At 33.6% G+C, this 26,335-nt stretch overlaps 1 protein-coding gene across 1 annotated transcript in view; it reads right to left on the bottom strand.

The window, feature by feature from the left end:
* The window catches only part of LOC124538960 (venom serine protease Bi-VSP-like), a 32,887-nt gene extending 6,879 nt beyond the window's left edge, over positions 1–26,008 (bottom strand). The window contains exons 1-5 of the mRNA XM_047116247.1: positions 25,860–26,008; positions 21,888–22,646; positions 2,766–2,923; positions 1,738–1,948; positions 73–211 (exon numbers count right to left, since the gene is read on the bottom strand). Of these exons, the coding sequence (XP_046972203.1) occupies positions 73–211; positions 1,738–1,948; positions 2,766–2,923; positions 21,888–22,646; positions 25,860–25,923 (1,331 nt within the window). The 5' untranslated portion in view covers positions 25,924–26,008. The remainder of the gene's footprint in view (positions 1–72; positions 212–1,737; positions 1,949–2,765; positions 2,924–21,887; positions 22,647–25,859) is intronic.
* Positions 26,009–26,335: the final 327 nt, after the last annotated feature.

Genomic DNA, 26,335 nt, shown 5'->3' on the forward strand with positions numbered 1-26,335 from the left:
ACATAAGAAAAATCATACACCATAAATACATCGTGCATGATTTAATACAATGGAAAAACTAAAATAACTTACAAGTCCTCCTCGTGGTTATGTATGCAATGCGCAGCGGTCAGCACATGGTGCGAGCTGATGAGGGAACCTCCACACAGCCAGCGAGTTGAGGAACCGCGCCTGTCTTTGTAGCCCAGCAACGCCATCCAGGGGAAGTCACCTGATAAATTTACCATCACATAAAAAGGTCCTTTAAAAAGTATCTATCACACTTGAAATTTACTAAATTTGGGACTTTTTATTCTACTTAAGATTGGTATCTAAATAAAACTGTTGTTAAAGATTATCAATTATCCTGATTTGTTTTTAAATGACGGCGACATGAAAAGCCCGTGTACATCTTTTATACTTCCATTTCACTTTTAACTTAATATCAATCTATTTTATAGTAAATGAAGAATTTTATTTTGCAATGCTTCTCTGAATAAAATACTGAAAATAATTAAATCTACACCCGAAAACCATGTTTGCGAACAATAAGTATTATTATAGTAGCATACACTAAAATCTTAGCAGAACGTGTTGGATTTTTATTTGACAAATATGAAAAATATAGCGAAGTCATTCAACGAAAAATAAATGACGAATTAGAGGAAACGTAGTAAAGTAAAGTAAGAGCCTGTAAACTTCCCAATGCTGGGCTAAGGCCTCCTCTTCCATTAAGGAGAGGGTTTGGAACATATTTCACCGCGCTGTTCCAATGCGGGTTGGTGGAATGCACATGTGGCAGAATTCGATGAAATTAGACACTTGCAGGTTTCCTCACGATGTTTTCCTTCATCGCCGAACACAAGATGAATTATAAACACAAATTAAACACATGTATGTATATATATAGCGGTGCTTGAATAAGTTTGAACCCGAAATCATCGATTAAGATGCACGCGTTCTAACCACTGGGCCATCTCAGCTCATACTGGAGGAAAGCCATTAATAAGAGTTAAAATATATTAATAGACTAGCGATCCGCCCCAACTTCGCACGGGTGAAATCAGTATTGTACTAATACAGTACTAAATTTTCTTAGGAATAGTTAGTTTTTTACGAGATCCCATTTGAAACTTATAAAATTGTCAGCGTTTCTTTACTACACTGTGCATATACTATATAAAGAAACATTACTCTCGAATCGCTCTATCCATTAAAGGAAGGCATCAAAATCCGTTGCGTAATTTTAAAGATCTGAGCATACATAGGGACAGACAGCGGTAAGCGACTTTGTTTTATACTATGTAATGTTGATGAATAAATTGGTGAAGGAATTTTTTTATTTATGGAACCGATCACCATCACCCATAGACAATGACGCTGTAAGAAATATTAACTGTTCCTTACATCGTCAATGCGTCACTAACCTTGCGAACTAGGATGCTATGTCCCTTGTGCCTGTAGTTACACTGGCTCACTCACCCTTCAAACCGGTACACAACAATACTTCGTGCTGTTGTTTAGCGGTAGAATATCTGATGAGTGGGTGGTAACTAATAAGACCGCCCTTGTACACCACTTTCTTTTCCTTATATTTGTTATTACTGTTTTTTTTCCTGTTAATGTTTGTGTGCAATAAAGTTTTTATCTATCTATCTATCTACCTACCCAGGCGGGCTTGCACAAAATCCTATCACCAAGTTTTTGCCGATAAGCCTTCCTACATCCATCCCATTACATATATTTAATAGATCTTACCTAGCTTAGCGTCAATTCCTCCAACAACTCTGCTGAATGAGGCATTGCTAACTCCACATTCTGGCGGCGCGGGGAATGCAAGAAGGAAATCGGATTCCAGGGATTTCCCGGACGCCGCGTCGGGTGTGACAGGAGCCACTGTGGTAGTTGTTGTTGGTGGGGCTGCGGTCTGCGGCGGAGTGTTCGGTATAGAGTTAAGTGGGCAGCAAACCTGGAACAATGATTTTGATGAAAAACCAATATACAACCTCACATACGACGCTCAATGAGTGTAGGAAGGTGGGGAAAACATCGTGAGGAAACCCGCATGTGTTTAATATCATCGAAATTTTGCCACATGTGCATTCCACCAACCCGCATTGGAACAGCGTGGTGGAATTTGTTTCAAAACCTCTCCTTAATGGAGAAGGAGGCCTTATCTCAGCAGTGGGAAATGTACAGGCAATGTTACCTGTCATTGTACAGATGACGGTTAGCTGCCAACACTACCATATATATTCCTAATCTCTTTGTTATATTCTTTTATCCCATACATAAAATATCCATATTAATTTTACGCTAATCGATTCGGCAGACTTCGATAAAGCCTAACAATTTAAAAATACGAACTAGGTGTCATGTGACACCAAGTTGGAACGAGTTCTTTTTGATGTATACAATGTATTAAATAAGATACAATGAAGTAAATTAAAGTTTCAAAATAACTAAATAATGACAAAATTGATAATGATAAAAACTAAAATCAATCTATATTAATATTATAAATGCGAAAGTAACTCTTTCTGTCTATCTGTCGATCTTTCACGACCAAACCACTAAATCGAATTTGATGAAATTTGGTATGAAACAAACTTTAACTCTAAGAAAAGACATAAGGCACCTTTTTGCCCTAACACATATCAACCAACACCCTAAAAGCCTAGCCGCGGAAGACTACTAGTTTTACGTAAAACCCTTTTTTCTTACTCGTGGAGTGAACAAGTATCGTAAAAAAGCTTTGTTCCCAAAAAGCGACTGGCGTTTGGTACCTTAGGATTGTTGCCTTCAAAGCCGCAGTGAGCTTTCCTCAACACTTGCACAGCGGCCGGGTTCGTTCTGACTTGCTGCAACAGTTTCACGTACGTCGGACACGTCACTATGGAGATACAACTTCCGATGCCTCCTTCTATTGTTGTACATGATTCCTCTGCAAATGGAGTATCAATTAAAGGCTACTATTATCAATGGAGTAATTAATAAAACATTGAGAAGCTACTACTTTCTTCTACATATTTATTTATTATTATGTTGATGGACGAGCAAATGGGATACCTGATGGTAAGTGGTCACCACTGCCCATAGACAATAGCAATGTATGAAATATTAACCATTCCTTACATCACCAATGCGCTACCAGCTTTGGACTAAGATGTTATGTCCCTTTTACCTGTAGTTACTTAACTGGAATACAATAGTACTAAGAGCTTCTGCTAGGCAGCAGAACATGTGATAAGAGCTGGGTGCTTACCCAGCTGAGCTAGCGCAAACGCCCAGACACCAAGCTGTGTTAACGAACCACCCAATAAACATGTTTTAATTGAAGCAAACTGTATTGTTAATTAAATTATATTTATTGACCTTCACTGTTATATCTATACGTAAGGCAGATAATCTTGGGGGTTAGATAATACCCTTATACCTGTAGTTATAATGACCCTTCAAACCGGAACACAACAGTACTAAGTATTGCTATTTGGCGGTAAAACATCTGATGAGTGTGTGGTACCCAAAGGTGGCACAAATCACTACCATCAAATAAATTAATTGGGTGTTAACAAGCTGTTACTGTCACCTTGAATTTTAACTAATTAAATCGACAAAGTGTTCCAAATATTCGGTGCTTATTCCAAATTACTTTTTAGGTCCAATTTGTTATTAAAACAAATTGATCTTGGAGTAGTAGTGACAAGAGCTTCATTAAAAGTATAACACCTCGCCTTATTGCCTCCACTGGTGACAGGAGGGCTGGTTCGTTTTTTGCCCAGAGGATCGGAATTGCGACTCAACGGGTAAACGCTGCTAGCATTCTTGCCACCATTCCACGCGGTCAAGATTTATACAGCAGCAATTAAATTCATATTTGTATATGTAAGGACTTAATGTTAATTATTCCTATATAAATAAAAACTATAAAGGCAATTGTTTTGTTATATACTTGCTGATTTATACAACTATATAGGTAATATATGAAAAATTACTATACCGTATGTAATAACCTTAATAAGTTAGCTATCGTAATACAATATGACATTATTTCAAATCGAACTTCATAACCGCGAGGTTATAAATCCATAATAACATATATTACACGTGTTATTATATATTTAAGTGTAGAAGGAACTTAAACAGGATACTATATGTGTAACACTTGTACAACAAATTGCCAAGGCGACTTCCGACAAAGAGATATGATAAATAATATATTAAACTCGTCATATAGAGCGAATAAGTCATTCGTGGCCATGGGCCATGTGCTGAATTGGAAATGTACGTATTAATTATTATTAGTCGATTATTTATCGGTAAAGGGATTTTACAGTCAATATGGTGTATAGTACGACATAACTTAGATGTAGCATCGGAAAATGCAATGAATTGAAAATAAAAGCGATTACTGCGGATTTACTCGATCAATAGAAAATTCGACGCTAATCGTCGCTATAGATTCTCACGTCAGTTCAACCCAAGAAAGCGAATCGACGTGTCAAATTGACGAATATATTAGGTCATATGATATTACACGTTGTTGCGTTTGTGTAAAGATCATATTCGCATAAGAAATAAATATTGATAATTTGGGATGGCATACTCAATTCGGATGTGATCGGTTTTACGAATTTTGCCGACGTTACATCTAAGTGTCGTACTATACTAAGGTTTGGTCATCAGGTCGACCGTCAAGGCGAAAGCGATCCTGTGGTACCAATGGTTTTTTTAGTGGATATTCTGGTGTACTAGGATGCATTAGACGTTTGGATAACCAGAGAATCCCACATGGAGGAATGTCGTTCATATACTTTATTCTGACTTAAAATGTATATGCAATCGCCCCGAGTTATTATTGTAATGATACATAAATCGATGACTTTGAACATTGAACTGTTTAAGAGTCCCCTTGATAATTAAAAAAAATATGTTTTTATCACCAAAAAATATTTTTAATATTCTCACACGGAACAATAATTTTATATAATTTTTCTATCCGTATCGAGTATCTAACACCAGTGGCCCACACCGCCCACGGCCTCGCGGGGCAAAGGGCCTCGCAAACTGTTGCCCACATTACGATTAGATCTTGCGCCGCCACTGGTACCAAAAAGCCGCGGCATAAATTTGAAAAAGTACTATTGTACTTTTTCAAATTTATGCCTTAATATTGTTACAGATTATTATTTGGTAATATTTATGCACTTCATCAATTTCAAAAATTCTAAGAACTAGCGCGCACTGGTGACTTTTGTCACGGTGTCTTTAAAGTGTTTGTCATTGTCACGTCACGTTTCCAAATTGCAGTGCGCTCATTAATAGAGATAGTGACAAAACATTTTCGAAATCGAAATGTCATTTGCCACTATGGGTTTCGAAGAGACGGTGATTATCTGTGAACTCGTGAGACTCGGCAGAAAAAGACTTTAATTTTCACGTGAATATCTGAATACTCTATCAATTTTCTATCATAAAGAGCTGGGCTCTTTTCCACTTCTTCTATTAGAACATCATTATCAATATAGTCTTCACGAATGTTTACGTTTTGAATAGACGGTGACGCAGATAGCGCAAGACTGACGACGCTAGCGGACACAAATGTCACCCAATTGTCACGTCGTAACGTGCGCGCAACTCCATACATATTCATGGACTCGACAAGAGTGACGAAACAGTCACCGTGACAAAAATCACCTGTGCGCGCTAGTTCTTATTCGAATAATCAACACCATGAATCAAAATCGTTCCATATATCACAGGCAACATTATATATGTGTTATAGTATGTTATTACACATATATACGTATGTTAAAGTTCGACGTAATTAAACTTCACACGGCTATGACATATCCTTGTGACAATTTATCTCTTAAATTGAAAATATATTGCGTCAAGACTTAGATCCGGAATATATTTTAATGAAGACATTAAACAACGAATTACTAATGACGAAAAAATTAAATAAAGGTTCCAAGCGGTAGATTAAAAATGTAAAAAGATATATGATAAATTTGATGTGTCTGTTTGTGATATTAAAATAATATAGATTAGAATATAGTGAAAAACAATGTGTTAAATTGCAATCATATTTTACGGTTCATACAATATTTCGACAGATTAGAATCTCACGAGGTAGATTGTAATCTAACGATATTTGTAATCTTACGGTGATCAGAAAGGCAAATTTTTGTATGTATAGATGTCTGTTATCCTTTCATGCAAAACTGAACGCGCTAAAACTAGTGGGTAATAAAAACATACTCTAGCCTTATTTATGATGCTATGTTTTTTGCTAATGATTTTCTGGCAGGATACATAAAATTAATTGTAATTAATTCATTGATATATCAATAACAACAACAACAACAAACAACAACAATTCAAACACACGATTACATTTCAGATATCGAATTCACGCGATATGATCGAATTTTATTACGTGTTGACCTAGCTGTTATCCGATCTATATCTTCTATATACCGAATATATATCTGCTTTAATTATTAAAGCCAATAAAAATATATATCTAGTGAAATGGAATAGAATTGTATTATGACTTATTAAATGAATATAATAATAATGAATCCTCATGCAATACAACTTGTCAATGGTATGCAACTAAAGTTAAAAAAAAGACAAATCAAAGATAAGATACGCCAAAGGTACGGTCAACGAGTCTGTAGACATGATAATAAAAAAATAAAAATAAAAACTGTCCGCGTGAACAATACGCAAATGTATATATTATATAAATGTTTATACTTTACTTATAATTATTGGATTGTTATGAATCTTGATTTGTATAAAATTGAAAATTATTTAGTAGCGTATACATAGTATGTAGTACAGTTTCGCTCGCGTTTTGGGTTAGTTGTCAGTTATTTTTCACACAATATCTTTATAAATTAAGGCCTATACGCTATTGTAAAGTTTCATTAAAATCTATTCAGTTATTTTAACGTGAATCAGTAAGCATTAAGTATTAGTTGCCATCATTTAACGATTCATAAAACAATTCTACAAAAACATCACAACCGCGTACCCTAAGTTATATTAATGTATACATAATATGTTTGTCTCGCACTTAACGATGGTCTGACGTTACAAACGACGCGTTAGCTATAAAAACGAACAGTAAACAATCAACTCAGCCGCATAGTGATGTATCAATATAATATTATTCATATCGATGGAAAGTTACAACCCTATGTTGCTATAATAAATAAATATTGGACAACATCACTAACCTTACTCTGATCCCAATGTGAGTAGCTAAAGCACTTGTGTTATGGAAAATCAGAAGTAACGATACCACAAACACCCAGACCCAAGACAATATAGAAAAATTTATGAACCTTTTCTACACCGAGTCAGTCGAACCTGGGACCTCGGAGTGGCGTACCCATGTAAACCAGTGTACATAATACTCGACCATAGAGGTCATTATCTATTACCTAACCAATAGTAGGTTAATGTATGTGAGAAATGTTTAACTTGGTAGGACTTGTTCAAACCATTGGTACCAACCACTTATGGTGTATACTATCGCTAAACAGATTTTCTCAGTAATATTGTGTTACGGTGAGTACATTGAACTACTAGCACAAGGGCATAACGTCTTTTGGCCAAGGTTGGTGGCGCATTGGCGATGTTGTTCAAACCATTGATTTTTTTATGGTATATAAGATGGTAAGTAGTCAGCATTACCCATAGACAATGACGCTGTAAGAAATATTAACTATTCCTTACATCGTCAATGTGCCACCAACCTTGTGAACTTAGATGTTATGTCCCTTGTGCTTGTAGTTACACTGGCTCACTCTACCTTCAAACCGGAGCACAACAATACTGAGTACTGTTATTTGGCGGTAGAATAACTGTGGGTGGCACCTACCCAGACGGGCTTGCACAAAGCCCTACCACCAAGTAAAGTACCAACCACTCATCACGTATTCTATCGCTATACGGCAATACTCAGTAATGTAGTGATACGGTGAATTAGTGTAAACTACTGGCACAACATAACATATTTGGCACATCTTTTGGCCGAGTTGTTGGCGCATTGGCGATGTAAAGATTGGTTGCAATTTACAGCGCCAATTTATAAAGCTGGACCAACCTATGTTACAGAAAAAAAAATATACCAAAAACATGTTTTCAGTTTCGTAAGTGTTCCCTAAAATTTATGTTAGGAGTTAACGCAAAATAAAGTAAAGTCAGTTCCACTCGCGGCTCGACACTCGATCGTAGTAAACGCGCGCATTGTTATTAATTTGTTTACGTACGTCTTATCGCGGTACCCGCTAGGTTTTTACCTGCGGGCGCCTTGCGCACATCTGTTGACCGTCGATTACAATAATAATGGACGAACAATATGAATACGAGAATGAATATGAAAACAACAATATACGTCAATCTAATTATTTGAGCGAAAATGAGATGGTAGCGGATATAATAGAAGTAGTACCAAAACAATTAGAGGCATCACATGAAGTAAGTAAAGATGACGAGGAACAGAAAGCCAGCAAAAGGGACAGAGAAGAAGATGAAGAAGACGAATGGAAATTGGTTCAAAAAAAAAACGAAAAGAAGTATAAATCTAGAACCGATAAAGAATTCTTTGAAATTTATATATCATCCCGAGAAAAGTTACCGAAACAGTTCTCTTTAGCTAAAATTTTCTGTAATGAAGGAATAATAAATATCGAGAAAATTAAATACATTAACCCATTTAAGATAAGAGTCGACGTTGTTAATGAAGTTATGATACATAAGATTGAACAATGTAAAAAGTTTAGAGATCTAGGATGGAGAATTCAGAGAGCCATGGAGGTTAATCTTTCTTATGGAGTGATTAAGAATGTAGATATAGAATTGTCAGAAGAAGAGATTATGAAAAGTATTATTTGTCCAAATGCAGGAGAACTGATTTCTGTAAATAGACTTTTACGTCGAAATCGAGAAGGGGATGACTGGAAACCTAGTGAATCCATACGTCTATGCTTTAAAGGATCCTATCGTCCGTCATATGTATGTGTCGATGGGCTAAGAATCCAAGTCGAACCTTATGTATTTCCGGTAACACAATGCTCTCGGTGTTGGAAGCTTGGACACACTTCGAAACGATGTTCAAACGCAAAAATTGTATGTCCAAAATGTGGTGATAACCACCCTAATTGTGATACTACAATATTTAAGTGTAGTAATTGTGGAGGCCAACATATGTCTTTGCTGCGCTCTTGTCCGGCATATCGAAAAGAGAAGAGGTTAAGGGAGTTAATGGCGGAATTTAACTGCACGTATAGAAAAGCTCTGACCTTATACGTACCAACCGAGTCTCATAAATTGGAAAATAATAAATCCAATGTTAATTCACATAATAAACCCACAAGTAATATGTTTGACATTCTACCACAAGAATCTACCCCAATAGTATTCAGAGAAGTCCCAACATTTGCTGATATTGTAAAAGAAACCTCTACTACGCCTAAAAATAAAAAAAATAAAAAAACATTGTCTCATTCTTTAGGAAAACACAATGGGTTCGAAGAAGATCTTTCTATTGAGTTGGATGAAAATTTAAATAGTAATACTGATAAAAAAGATGAAAAGAAAAGAGAAATTAAATTTAGTGAACTTTTAAGTAGATTAAAAGAGATTTTATTTTTAAAAGATGAGTCATTTCAAGAAAAAGTGCAAAGTGTCATTAAGTGTTGTATAGAATGGGTGATGTTAGTGATAGTCGAAAATATGTCAGATTGGCCAATGCTGAAGTCACTTATTGAATATTTGAAATAATAATGGCTGAAAGTTGTAAGTTAATTAAGCTCAATATTATACAATGGAATTCACAAAGCCTTCGTCCAAAGTCTTTGACATTAGAACAATTGTTAATTCAAGAAAAGATTCACATTGCTGCACTTAGTGAAACGTGGTTAGAACCGGATAGCCATCTTAAAATAAAAGGTTATAATATGTTCCGTAGGGATAGGGATGATTCTTATGGAGGAGTAGCAATATTGGTTCATAATTCCATTACATCTACTTTGAAGAATAATTATAGTAGCACGAATGCTGGCATAGAAATGATTGTAGTGAAAGTTTTTAATTGCGAACATGTTAAGTATATAGCATCCATTTATTGCTCCCCATCCGTACGAACTTCTAAATCAGATTGGGAGAACTTATTTAACCTTTTAGATAGTAATACTCTTATTTTGGGAGACTTTAATGGGCACCATGGTAATTGGTCAAACAAAACAGATTTGCGCGGTTCTCAGATTCATGATGCACTTATAGATAGTTGTTTCGTAACTTTAAATGACAATAATAGCCCTACGCGTATCAAACTTGTAAATAATAATATACAACAGTCTTCCCCCGATTTGTCTATAGTTTCATCCGACATTGCAATGAAACTTAAATGGAGAACTATAAATGAAAGTTTAGGTAGTGATCATCTTATAATTAAGATAACGACACAATGGGAAAAAGGGTTTGAGGATAATATACCTCTTCGACGTAATTATAAAAATGCTGACTGGTCATCCTACACAGAATTTTTGGAAAAATTATTTCGTGAATTTTCTTTTGTTACTGACGACCCGCAAAAATTATATAATAACTTTCTAAATGCTATTAATACGGCGGGTGATCGTTTTATTCCATTTATTAAGATTAACCGTAATCCGACCTGTAATTTTACACCTAAACCATTTTGGAATGTATCGTTATCAAAACTTGTAGCAGAGAGACGGCTTGCTCTTTCCTTTTTTCGGCGTAACCCAATCCCACGGAACTTTAAGATTTTACAGGAAAAAATTAGTAATACTCAAAAAATTATGCGTCAGTGTCAATATAAATTAAGAAACGATTATTATACTTCAATTGATAGCAGGGTAACTCAAAGTGAGATGTGGTATAAAGTGAGTTGGTTAAAAGGGTCTAAAAGACCAAGATCTTTTGTGGGTAAATCAGCTGCCACTGAGCTTTTGCATAGTTTAACTCCTGATTTTGTATCTCCAAAGGAACCTTATTTTAAAGTTATTAAAAATAATTTAGACATACAAATTTCTAGACAAGAGTTAAAACATTGCTTGCTTCACAAAGATACATCTCCCGGAAGTGATAATATTTCTTATTCGATGTTGGCTCATTTACCTGTCAATGGAAAATCCATTTTGCTAAAAATTTTTAATTATTTTTATTCAATTAGCTTTGTACCTTCACAGTGGCAAGATGTTACCATCGTTGCAATCCCAAAGCCGGGAAGAAATCCGGAGTCTTTTGGCTCTTTACGTCCCATATCCCTCATCTCATGTATATGTAAAGTATTCCATAGTATTTTAATTAGACGACTGGAGTGGTACATCGAAAGGAATAAACTACTGTCTTCGGATACCGTTGGCTTTAGAAGATGTCGTTCTACTTTAGATAACCTCAGTAAGTTAGTGTCACGTATTCAGATCGGCCTATCAAAAAATCAGACATGCATTGCTGCATTTATTGATATTAACAATGCCTACAATAATGTCGATGTGATTAGTTTAATTCATATTATGCAGCAACTTGGCATTAATACTAAAATTTGTAAATATGTATGGAATTTTTTAAAAGAGAGACATTTAAAAATTATAGTAGGTACTTCTACTTATTGTAGAAATACTTGTTGCGGTTTGGCACAGGGAGATCCCCTTTCACCTCTCCTTTTCAATGTCGCTACCAGTAACATCTGCAAAATTATAAATAATGTATTTATCTCGCAATATGCAGACGATTTCGTTCTATATATTATGTGTGATAATGTACACGAAGGAAGACTACAATTACAAATAGCAATTAATAGATTTACTGAATTACTGACATTTATTGGTTTAGAAATTTCCACAGAAAAAAGCAAATTATGTGTTTTTAAAAGAGGTTATCGCAGACAATCGGTATGTGTATCTATCAATGGAATTCAGATGCAAACTGTTGATTATGTGAAGTATTTAGGACTATGGCTAGATAGATCACTACGATGGTCTAAACATATTAAAGAACTTAAAAATAACTGTCTTAGATTAATAAATTTGTTTAAAATATTAGCAGGCTCGGACTGGGGCATTCATCCGGTTCATTTAAGAAGAATTTACATCGCTATGATAAGAAGCAAATTAGATTATGCTTCCTTTTTGTATGGAAATAGTTGCAAAACTCACTTAGATATGCTAGATAAGATCCAAAATCAATGTATGCGTATAATCGGAGGATTTATAAAAACTACTGCTATACACATAATGGAAAATGAACTCTCACTAGAACCATTACAATTTCGTAGGCTGTATTTAGCTGGAAAGTTTTGGCTAAAAAGCAAATCTTTTAACGACAATGGAATTGTTGAAATAATGGAAAAATTAGGTACTTTATGTCAGGATAGTAATTATTGGAGACATAGGAATAGGCCCCTACTTGCTTTCACTCATAATAAATTAAGAAATATGTCCTTTCACTCCAATAAACAATTGGAAATGTATACTTTACAGACATGGGTCAGCAATGTGGATCTTTCAGGTGTAGTGGAACCAGAAATACAAGGAATTAATAAGAATAAAAAGAAGTATGAATTAACGCAACTTAAGCAAATTTGTGAAAGTTTCTTAGATTTGATTTATTACGATTTCCATAAGCTTTACACGGACGGATCTAAAATTAAAAATCTTGGTAGTGGGGTTGCGATCTATGACTCTCAGAAAAATACAAACATTCAGTTAAGTGTTACTGCTAATATTTCAATTATGTATACAGAATTGATTGCTATTGCGGAAGCTATCTCTTATATTAATTCATTGGAGGATGGGAAATATGTTATTTTAACAGATTCTAAAAGTGCTATTTACCACCTGGCTCGATGTACCTCGAATTTTCGAGGAACACCGATAGCCTACAGCATATTAGATTCGATCTCGAAACTATCTAGTAATAATAAAACTGTTAAAATACAGTGGATACCTTCTCACATAGGCATCCCAGGAAACGAAAAAGCTGATGTTCTTGCAAGAGATGCTATTACTAATGGAGTTCCATTTCAGTGTTTACCCTTATTCACTGATCATCTATACGTTGTTCGAAATATGTGCTCACAACTGTGGAAGGAGTATTTTGACGAGAGATCTTTGACTAAGGGTATATGGTATAGAACGATTCAACCCCACCTCATGCGAATTCCTTGGTTTTCTGATTCCACTTTATCCAGACTGTATATTGTTCTTGCTTTGAGACTTCGATCCGGACATATTCCATTAAACAGTTTTGCATTCCTAATGGCAAAAAATAACACACCTAATTGCACGGAGTGCCATAAAGTAGAAGACGCTTATCATGTCATGGTGGAGTGTGTCCGGAACGAAGTTGAAAGGTCTCTTATGAAATTTGAAAATGGAATAAACTTACATGAGGTTGGAAAATGTAACAGTATTTTGGCTTCTCCTCAATCGGAGGAGGCACAAATGTTGTATAGACTTGTTTTATTAGCTATTAAGCGAAGATAACTTTGCATGATGAAATAAGAATATGTATGTTCCAATGAGGGTGGCATGATCATACTTGATCAAACCCTCTATAATAAAGGAAGATTTAAAAAAAAAAAAAAAGTAAAGTCAGTTACTTCATAATAATTATTAGTTTACAATTTCGCAACGAATGTAAATCCTTGTGATGTTTTCCTTCTGTGTGAACACGAGATGAATTATTAAAACTAATGGTAGCTTGTAACTGTTTAGACGTGAACACGGAAACTTCAGCTTAGATTAGCGTGTTGTGTGCGCTGAGGCATAGCGCTTCATATAAAATTTTCCAAGTCTTATGTAAGTGAGCTGAGATGGCCCGGTGGTCAGAACGCGTGCATCTTAACCGATGATTGCGTGTTCAAATCCAGGCAAGCACCACTATAAATAATTGTAATTTATCTCGTGCTTGGCGGTGAAGGAAAACATCTTGAGGTAACCTGCATTTGTCTAATTTCTTCGAAATTCTGCCACATGTGCATTCCACCAACGCGCATTGGAACAGCGTGGTGGAATATTCAAACCCTCTCCTTAATGGAAGAGGATGCCTTATCCCAGCAGTGGAAAATTTACAGGCTGTTACTGTTATGTAAGTATTATTAAAGCGTCAATAGCACAATGGTTAAAGGGGCGCCTAGGGACGTAAATAGTTGCAGGATCGATGCTGATCCCATCAGGCTATGAGGGGGGGGGGGGGCACAGTGGCGTAGCTAGGTGAGGAAGGGCCCAGGTGCATAGAAAAAGAATCAAACCCTCACCACCTCTTTCCCATCCCTCTTTAACAAATAATTTCCCTTTAAAATTATTGATACCAAATAAGAAATCTTGTGCGCAGGGTCGTCATTTTCTAGCTTCAGAAGTTTAAGGTTTAGTTTAGGGGGCCTCCTGAACTCAGGGGCCCTGGTGCACTGCACCACCTGGCCCTACGATAGCTACCACTGGGGGGACGGTATATTATTAATCTATAATAATATTATAAATGTGACAGTAACTCTGTCTGTCTGTTTCACTATCGAACCGCTGAACTGATTTTGATGAAATTTCATATGGAATCTTGAAATCCAAGAAAGGACATAGTAATTTTTTCCAAACACAGCACAACCAACTCCCTAAAACGAGCGAAGCCGCGTGCGACTACTAGTTCCTAATAATTCCAACGCTGACGTTCTTTAAAAATAATAATATACTCACCAATGATATTCTAACAAACAGATATGTTATACCCATACTAAACAACAGAAAAAAGTGTGCCGCGCCGGGGACCGTTTATTTTACATTTCGTTACAAGTAAAAAGGATAGCTGATAAAAACAATAAGTAAAAGGGATAACTAGATGTTTTAATTACGCAAAACGTATTACTACGTAATTATGATGTATTATAACGTATTACTGGCATAATTATGATGAAAACGACTAAAGGCAAACGTCCCAATTAGGACGTTTTCTAGTCTTCACTATTTGCGCGTTAATGACATATCCATTTACTAGAATATCATTGATTCTAACTGAATGAGAAATACAGAGAAACAGATCTCATATTAGCATATTATATACCATTTGCTAATAACTCTGCTACATTATGTCCAACTAACATAATATATATTTACTTTAAATGCAGATGTCGTAACATTCAATGTCATGATTGTATATCTCTTTACATATATTTAGTATATAAATACGTTAATTTCGGAATGTTATGTCCAGTAGTTGAGATATAAAACTGCATATTAAGGCTTTGTGTTCCCATATAATCATCATTACATATTATGAAACAAAGTCGCTTACCGCTGTCTGTCCCTATGTAGGCTTAGATCTTTAAATTACACAAGGGATTTTGATGCGGTTTTATTAATAGAATGAGTGATTCTATAGGAAGGCTTTTGTATATAATACATGAACAATATAGTAAAGAAACAAGAAATATTCTTTCTATTATATTCTATTATATATAATATTATATATAATATTATATTTACTATAAGCATTGCACACGTGCGAAGTTGGAGGCGGGGAATAAATTATATCACAGTAGCATGCGTAAGCGATCCCGCGGCGTCCGCCGAAAGACGGAGAGGATACCTGGTTTTTTAGTGAGTAAACCCGGTGGACCTGGGCGCACATGGCGTCCAGGGAACCGGGGAGTACACCCGCCCCCCCCCACTTTCCATCACGTGGAGGAAGCGCGTAAAGCGTTTTTCCAGCGAGAAAAAAAGGAGGAGTAAATTATAAGCATGAAATCCCATTTTATGTGCTATCCTTATATTAAATACTTTGCGATATATCGTTGTACAAGCTATAAAAGCATAATTATAAAAACACGTTCGTAGCAGTTTGGAACTTGTGACGCAGTGTGTCAAGGGGGACCAGGTTTCCAGTTTATTATATAATCTACTAGTTAACGTACGGCTTCGCAAGTGGCAATGCTAACTAAATATAGCAGAAATTAACTAAATTATCTGTGTTTCTTTACTGATATTGTCCATGTATTACATACAAACCTTCCTTTTAAATCAGTCTGTGAATTAAAAAAAAACGCATCAAAATCCGTTGCGTAATTCTAAAGATCTAAGCATGTATAGATTCACAGCGATAAGCGACTTTGTTTTATAATATGTAATGATAATGATTAAGGTTTTGCTGTTACAAGCCGCTTTATACGTAGTATAATAATTAGTAGAAACTTTAGATAGATTACTTGGTGGTAGGGCTTTGTGCAAGCCCGTCTGGGTAGATACCACCCACTCATCCGGTATTCTACCGCAAAATAACAGTACTCAATATTATTGTGTTCCGGTTTGAAGGGTGAGTGAGCCAGTGTAACTACAGGCACAAGGGATATAACATCTTAGTTCCCAATATTGGTGGCACATTGACGGTGTAAGGAATAGTTAATATTTCTTACAGCGTCGTTGTCTATGGGTGATGGTGACCACTTACCATCAGATGACCCATATGCTCGTCCGCCAACCTATACCATAAAAAAGACACCCGAACTATTAAATAAGGCTTTCTTATTAGTAAAATTAACATCTCCGGTACGAATCAGAGGTTCCAAGATGCCTCATTACCTAATCAAGGCAAATTTTAGCATATCACTGCTCTTATTCACAAAATAATTAGTTAAATCAACCTTCGGTTGCGAATATCAATGTCAAATTAACAATTTTTGTATCCTGAATAGCTATTGGTAGCTGATGACGTTATTATCGACCAATCAGCGTTTTTAGCTTTTATTAACTCCGGGTTTAAATTTAGAACACCAAATAATGCAGCCTTGTCTTGGGTATATATAATATCAAATGGTTTTTAAAAAAAAAAGAATGTCAGGCCGAAAATACGTTTAAAAGAGGTTATATGCAAATATAATTTCAAGTAGCTAATTACACTGGACGAAGAGAGCTCACATCACTAAGCTAATACACGATATGTTTGCTAATTCCAGTCATGGCTCATATGACCTGTTAGATGACCAACGAAACCTTGACTACTTCAAACATAAATATAGCTATGAGGAAAATGGACGAACGAATTTTGTTAATAGCGAGTTTTTAGTGTTAATAAATTCAAATAAAACTTGAGGTCAAACCTCTTACAAGCAAACTTAATAAAAATGTACCTCGTACAAATATAGCGTTCAGTTTAAATGATTGTTTAGTTTTATTATTGTTACGTAACGAGCAGCCATCTTTGTTTTGCTCGGAAAAAACGGTCATTTGAAAAATAATCATTGCACAGATTAAAAAGATATCGGAAAATAAAGAAAATATGTTTTCGTTCTTAAACCGTTAAATATTTAAACGTTATTTATTAAATTCAACACAAATACAAAAGGTCGCTCCACGTTAAATAATCAACGTTTTATAATAATAAACAAATAGAAACTAATTTGTATTTTTTACATTCGTCTCACACACACAAAGACAATATTATAATAGAACGTCACTCATACTAATGCACGCTGATAATAACTTAGCGTTGTGGAACGCCTTCGAGAAATAAAAACAAAAACATCTAGTCTTATTTCAGTCGAGGGAAAAATGCTAAACAAACCTTTGCTATATATCATTCAATTTGCTAATAGCTAGGCTATATGGAGCTCTAATATGTTATTCATAGAACAAGAATATTCCAATTAACGACTCATTCGCGTTAATTTTTCTTCAAATATTCCGAAAACGTAATACATAATAGAGTGGAGATGGATGGATTATAACCACTGGGTTATAACGCGAGTTAACCGATGATTGCGGGATCAAACCCAGGCATAAAACCCAGTACTTAATTTGTCTGTATCATTCATCTCGTGCTCAGCGGTGAAGGAAAAAATCGTGAGGTAACCTGCGTGTGACAAGTTTCAAAGAAATTCTGCCACATGTGTATTCCACCAAACTGCATTGGAACAGCGTGTTTTTTTCCAAACCTTCTCCTCAAAGGGAGAGGAGGCCTTTAGCCCAGCTGTGGGAATGTACAGATCGTTGTTGTTATTGATGTTGAAAATTTAATTTCTTTAGAAATCAATATTGAATATTATAGATTATTTAAGCTTTCGATTAAATAATGTCAAGTTAAATCAATGTCAGATGTTGTTTACTTGGTATTTATTATTTTCTTGATGGAATCCATATTCATATTATAAATGAGAAAGGAACTATGTCTCGCTTTCACGCTAAAATTACTTTGACCGTTTTTAAAATTGAAATTCGGCGTACTAATAGATAGTCTAGAGCCTGAAAAAAGGAATTGCAAACAAAGAGGTTTTATATCAAAGTAATATTTAAGTTAATTTGTAAACGTTTTCATATTTCCTACGCGAGCAAATACGCTAACAGCTAGTAGACTTTATATATATATTTTTTTTGATCTAACTATAACGTTTATATTTTCCTATTTTTAAATAAAAATGCACAAATATATCCATATATCTAAAAAATACAGATTATAAAAAATAATGTCATAGCTCTCAAAGGACATATTGTTGTGTTATGATATTAACTCATACTACCTACTTCTATTTCGTGACATTTTAATTTTAGCTGTAGAAAGAATTGGTGATTGTACAGGGAAGTCGATTTGGTCACGAATGATTCATATCATTCGAATGCCATTTCGGTTGTCAGATTGTTTTTTTTTTATTAAAACAGCAATTATATTTTGTGTGTTTTTTTGACGGTAGTCGGTGACAGTTGGGGGAAGAACCAGCTTTTAGTGATCTGTGAAATTAGGCGGAAATATATATATTATTAAAAAGATTCGTCCATAAAATCAAAATCAACTTTATTTAAGTGGGCTTTTACAAGCACTTTTGAATCGTCATTTAACAATTAAGTGAAGCTACCACCGGTTCGGAAAGAAGTTCTACCGAGAAGAACCGGCAAGAAACTCAGTTACGCTTTTTCAACATTTAAAAAAAAAAGTCATGTTAGTTAAAAGAATTATTTAAATTAATATATCCTGCCTGGAAGTCAACAGGTATATGAAATGTCATCTAATTCCGATCACTTTTCTGTCCGTGAAAGAGCGACAGAGATAGAAAGATATGTACGTCTTTCTCGTTTATAATATTAGTATAGATATAGACGTCAAAATATTTTTCATATTTTAAACTATATTTTCTACGTTCATTGGCCATATCAATGCTAAACCAAAATAAGTTTTTTAAAGATTATTTCAGTTTCTCACTTGAGAAATAAGTTTATACGTCATTAATAACAATTTATTACGGCTATTCAGACAGGTTTGGCTTCAAAGTTCAATGAACTATTAATTTTGGGTGTATTTTAGTTGCTTTTTTATCTACAGCCGTGGACGAAGGAAATCTTTATTGAGCTTAAGGAAAAAAAATGAAAAGGTGTTAACGTATTAAATAATAAATAATTATGTCGGATACAAAATTCTGTTTCTCAGAATAAGTATTTTATTACTCTTAATATTGTTTGTATACCTTTAAATTATTATTAATGATAATGTCACACGTCACTGGTTTGACAGCCGTGCTTAAAATTATATTTTATCACAATACGGCACAGCTTAGATATAGCATCGGCAAAATTCGTAAAACCGGTCACATCCGAATTAAGTACGCTATCCCAAATTATCAATATTTATTTCTTAGGTGAATATGATCTTTACACAAACCTAATAACTTGTAATATGTGACTTAATATATTCGTCAATTTGAGCTAACGCGAGAATATATAGCGACGAATAGCGTCGACTGGCGCGATAGGGAGCTATTTCTATTGGTTATATAAATCGGTAGCAATCGGTTTTATTGAATTTGCCGATGCCACATCTAAGTTGTGTAACTATACCGGTTTAATCACCAAACCGCACACGATAATTGTCATTTGTACATAATAAATATAGTTTAAAATTAAACTTTGCAGCACAATCTTTAAAGTCTATTTTTGCGTGACCCTCCATTTCACTTCTACACATATAAATCAACAAAGGTTCTCCAAATATCAAGACTATCTAGTTTGTTTTATCGAAACGTCGCGAATCAGAAAACTTTGCTTTTTAAAAATTACAACTATTATTATGTAACTTTAAAGAAATGGCTACGATTATAGTCGGTTATTTTTTGTTATAAAATCTAATTACTAAATCAAATGTATAGCGTGAATACAATACATAGAAATAAAATTCTTTATTTATCAGTTTTTCAACGTACCATTTATATTCAAATGGAAATATGACTGAAGCGATTGGTCTTGATAGGACTGCACTACTGAAAATCAAAACGCTTCTCACTTCTCAACGATGGACCTTTTTTATCTGAACTACACATATACACTCAATGAGGTGATAAAAAAGCGTGGAGTTAATACCTGTTGACTTCCAAGCAGGATATATTAATTTAAAGAATTGTATTTAACTAATTAGACTTTGTATTTTTTAAATGTTGAAAAAGAGTAACAACTGAGTTTCTTGCCGGTTCTTCTCTATAGAATCTACGTTCCGAACCGGTGGTAGCTTCACTTAATTGTAAAATGACGATTCAAAAGTTCTTGTAAAAGCCTACTTGAATAAAATTTATTTTGATTTTGAAAATGGATCTCTTGTTAGGACTTAACCTAATTAAAAAAATACCTAAACCTAGATCCCTATCCAACATTTTTATTATGATTTCGTCTAATAACAGTAACAGCCTTTAAATTTCCCACTGCTGGACTAAGGCCTCCTCTCTCTTTGGGGAGAACGTACTCCAATGCGGGTTGGTGTACACACTTGTGACAGACTTACTATTCCAAATTAGACACATGCACGATGAATTATAAAGACAAATTAAGCACATGAAATTTTAGTGCTTTTGAACTCGCAATCATCGGTTAAGATGCAAGCAATCTAACCACTGTGCCATCTCCGCTTGGATGTCGTCTAATATAACATAATTTAAATAACATAATTATATATATGACGTCTTCGACGAAGGTTAAACTTAACAGTGATTTTATGTATCACTACTAATCAAATAGATGAAGACATTAATATATTTGTCCAAACGTATTTACATTGTATTAGCTAATCGTTTATAGAGGAAAATACATTTTGCAAATCTTAAAGTTGTCAAAATGAATCAGCATCCTATTCAAATTCAGATATTACTAGAACTTTACTTTATTATGAAAGTATATACAGTGAAACCCCGGTACAAACGTATTGCAGGGCAATGTTGGACTATCGAAATTGTCGGATTATAGTATATATTATACCCTACTGACTATGAGTAAGGCCCCAATAGTCCGGAATTTTTACAAAGGAGATAAAAATGATACGATTCTATATGTTATACTCTGAAGGATAAAGAGATGGTATCTAGTAATAGTCAAAATCGAAATAGGCAATCAGAATCAAAACAAATAACGCATGGAGAACCCATAAACTGATGTGTATTACAGGATGAGTTTGTTTTTCCTAACATGCTTTAAATCTTAACAACTAATAATAAAGCTGGTGTTATATTTATCGCTACGAAAGTTAATTTTAACTGATATTTTATATCACATTAATTTAGACAACGACGAAAATATATTATTTAAAATCGATATTTTTTGATTACCGATATGGAAACGATGGTTTCTCGATTATTTAATCGATATGACATCGACTTTAGTTAGTTGCGTACATTACAAATAATCAATTAATTTAAGTTAGCGTTGTCAGTAATCTTACCACAATCCTCATTAATTTAAGTATAATTATTTAATATTATTATCACACATTAATCTTTGTTTAGTGTATAACCAGAGCTATGTACTTCAATAGCCTTACCATGCAAATTATCACTCATGAGAATTATTAATAAATTATTGATGTTAACAATTATGAACTAATAATATAATATTAAAAGTTATTACTGAATAATCCTTGCGATCCAAAGTTGAAATTGTTTCTTGATTCAGACGGAGGCACTGGAGTCAGTTTGGGTAATTCGGTGGAAGGAGGCAGTGGTGGAGGAGCGGTGGGTATTCCATTCTTGTTACTGAACTGATCATCCTGTCCTTGATTATTACCAAGCGGGGCAGAGGTTGCTTCATTTGTCGCTGAGTTTTCGTCAGGGTTGTTGACGAAACCAGTGTTGGGTTTGTCTCCATTGTTCTGAAAACCATAACCCATTTCCTCTTCTTTTGGAACATTGACCGGTTGTAGGGTTTCCGGCGTTGGTTGTTCCGGTTCAAAGTTGACATTATCTTGTGGTATATCTTCACCCCCTCGATTTGGAAAACGAACATTATTTGGTGGATAGACCGGTCCATTTTGGTCATACTCGTTATTTATAGGCCTGTTTTGATCGTATTCATTGTTGTTAATCGGCCTGTTTTGTTCAAATTGATTGTTGTTCGTAGGATAGTTTTGGTCATATTGATTGTTGCTGATCGGTCTATTTTGTTCGAATTGATTGTTGTTTATAGGCCTGTTTTGGTCGTATTGATTGTTGTAAATAGGCCTATTTTGGTCATATTGATTTGGTCTGTATTGATCGTATTGATTTGGCGGGTTTCTTTGTAGATTGAAAAGATTGTTCAGCGTGTTTCTGACTCCATTTGGATTTGGTAAGAAGTTTTGTGTAAAACCAAATGATGGGTATCGACGCTCAGCGCGAGGAGGGAAGAAGCCTATACAAGACAATATTATTTAGTTCATTGATATATATATATTGATTTACAGATGTTATATAATACAAAGTATCGTTTATTGTTGACATTACATGTGTATAAGCAGTTTAGCTCTATCGAACAATAGATAGCGTGATAATTATATAGGATAATTATAAATAAACAAAATCAAATGCATAAAATTAGCTAGTGTATTATAATTTATATATTTTTTTTAATAACAATCGTAGAAACTTTTGCAAATAAGCAAAGGTGCACTTTTATATGTGAATGTAAAAATATTATTAAGACTTAATTAATAAATACATCAATTATTCATTAAGAGTACTCTCTTCTTTTTAGAAAAAAACGCTCTGAATTAGACTCATATTCCATTATAGGACACTAATTACTGTAAAGAACAGCATTGTAAATCTGTTTATATGAAAAGGGCATCTATGAGAGTTTCTTGCTGTTTTTTCTGGCTGGAAGCTGCTTTCCGAAACGGTTGTATTTAATTATTGACGATACAAAAAGGCTTCATTGTGAAGTTAACTTGAATAAAATTGATTTCATTTGAAGTACCGAAACCGTGGTTACTAAACAAATCGTTATGTTCACCGAGACTGTAATATATGTAATAATAAATTCAAGCACAATTGTACATCCGTGGAGCGTGTTTGGGTTATTACCTGCTATGCCATACAAATAATAATTACCCAGTATACATCATCGCTTTTTATGGTAAAGCTAATTAACTTTTTCTAATAACATACGACACAATGTAGCTAATAATAAAACTTACAACATAAATTTAAATTAAAAAATAACTCGAGTCAAAAATTTTTTTTTTTTTTGTTATTGTAACATTTGATTCCTTTTAATATTTAAAACTGTCAATGACCTTGTATTATCTGTTGATTATTATGGATTCCTTTATGACAGATACTTATTAATTTGACCTATTTGACCTGTAACTGTAAATCTAATATTCCCGTAATTGTCATTCAATATTTTATTTGTTTTGATTGGTATTTCCAAGATAAATAATTATCACGTTATAAATATAATTGTAATATAAACTCGGTAAACTCCCGCGGTTTTTAAGCTGCCAACCGGTTCGGTGACGTTTACAAAACCAATTTTATTCCTATTATAGTCGTTGCCGCCAAAACTTTATAACCTTCACTTATATAATTCACAGATTATACAAAATTGGATATTGTTTTTTTTTACTTCCATTAATTGATTATCTATTTTTTTATTTAACAATATTGATTTAAAATGTTTGAATATTACATATTATTTTATAATAATATAAAAAAAACTTTTTACGACATCTTGGAAAATATTTTAAAACTATCTATTGCTTGATGTTAAAGTTGTTTGGGTAGTTTTAAATAATCGAACGATCGAGTTTTATGTATATTCTTTTTTTTTTTTAATAAAATATTCGTTGAGACTTTAGGTATTTTATTTTATTATGCTTTATTGTTAATTTTGTTGTTTTAACTTCTTACCGGTTAGAACGTGATTCGTCGTAATAAAAATAATTGTTTTATTCCTTATACGTTTTTTTCTACGCATATTTTAAAAGCAAGTAAATTAAAAAAATACATTTTTTTTAAGTAGTTTAATATGCGAAGGTCATTGAGTAAAAATCCTACTATAAAAACAATTATGGATTAAAAAAAAATACAATTTTTAACTCGAGCAAAAATGGCAATTTACAGATTACTAACTTATATAATGAAATGCAAAACCCATGAACGCCATAATTGTGACTTAATTAGCACTAATCACCACAGTTTCAACCTGTTTAGATTATTTTTATTACGTTCCTTTTAAAATGTGTTACAATTGCGATTACTACTGATGTAATGCAACTTTTTTTTTAATTATTTTAGTGCTGTGTGGCTAGTTTAAGTTTATGTTTTTTTTAATTTGACATGTGCTATGAAGTTAATTTTTTAATGAAAATTTTAAACGAAACTTTTAATAGTTATTTGTATTATCAATGAATTCTCGCATATTATATTAATTTTTTAGCAAACAACAATGCCGTTAACGATTTCAAATAAAATATTTAGCTAATTTTATCGATCATGTAAGAATAATTACGTTTTGTATTAACAATTTAGAAACATTATCAGCCCTCAAAGCATCAACTCCATAGACATGTATATACCAAAATGTATCGAATAAATTTATCAATAAATAACTTAAATTAATTAATTTATAATATTTCGGTGGTTTGTCTATTGCCATCATCACCGCCCATAGATATTGACGCTTTAAGGATTGGTTTAACATTTCTTGCAGAACCAATGCATTACCATAGCATCCTTAAGATTTAAGATGTTTTGTCCCTTGTGCCTGTACTCGGTCACACTAAAGAGTGACCAGTTATCAGCTCAGGTGTATGCACGAATACAAGCATACTCTTTTCCTTTACATTCAAAGTCTGATGAGAAAAATTAAACTCGAACAGAAGAGTCACAACCGGTTTTAAGTGCTGTCTGAGGAACGGGAGATGAAACTCAAAGAAAACAACCCAGCAGTGAAATGTTGCAATAGTGATCAAGTCCTCCCTAAACAACAATGACGGATTCTAAGCGTTTTATCACATAATTAATTAATATCCGTTGAATTGTTCATTCTCAAATTACAGTAATTATAAAATTTTAAACGTCAATTGTTTACATTAATGGGTACATTTCAATCGTCAGGATTTTTCCTGTGTTTAAAGTTAATTACAAACAATTTCAGTGATATACATAAAACACAGAACCACACATATCTTTATATATTTCCGATAAGTTAATATTTGCCCGTACAAACTTAGCTTAATAAAATGATAATTATATATTTAATAAAATAACTTTACAGCGTATAAATTAACAGTACAAAAACCATGAATTTTAATAACGTTTTAAATATATCTTCTTTAATGTAATTTAATTACCTTTTTTCCGTAAAACTTTTTAACTACTCAACTTATTTGAGCCGAGAATATTTGTATAGTTAAATAACAATTACAGAATAATATTACGAATTTTAAAAATTACTTAAGTAGGAAGTTAAAATAGAGACCACAATTAAAAAAAAACAACATTAATAATTATTAACAATTATAAAGGAACCCTTATTAATTATTTAAACAACAACACACTTCATATATTCTGTCGTGTCAAATAAACCATTAAAAGAAAAACACCATGAAATTAGACTTACCGAACTGTCCGGCAACCAATTGTAACCACAAACAAACACACAAAAATATCGACACACCCGCCATTACCGAACTTAACACTAAAACTCTTTAAGATTAAAAGCGTGCGTTAGCGACGCGTTCGATAAACTTATGGCGAGATGCTGACTGATTTTTAAATATAAACGAGGCCAGCTGTACTTATTCAAATGTCTGATCTGACCGGAACTTCACTTCCAAGGGAATATGTTGATCGAAAAACCCGCTGGTCATCTGAGTTGTCATTGTAAATTAAGATCAGTATTATGTTACACTATTACATCGAATTTTTATTCATTATTTTATTACTAAAGTTATTATTAATTAAAGTTATTTACGAAAGTCTTGTTCACGAGACAATACATTCGTAGATAATGTCGGAATATCAAACTCCACCGAATAAAAATAAGAAACATATTAAATATCCCGAAATTAATAACTTTAATAATAAAAATAAACA

Source organism: Vanessa cardui, chromosome 21, assembly GCF_905220365.1.
Source record: "Vanessa cardui chromosome 21, ilVanCard2.1, whole genome shotgun sequence".
NCBI classification, from domain to species: Eukaryota; Metazoa; Arthropoda; class Insecta; order Lepidoptera; family Nymphalidae; genus Vanessa; species Vanessa cardui.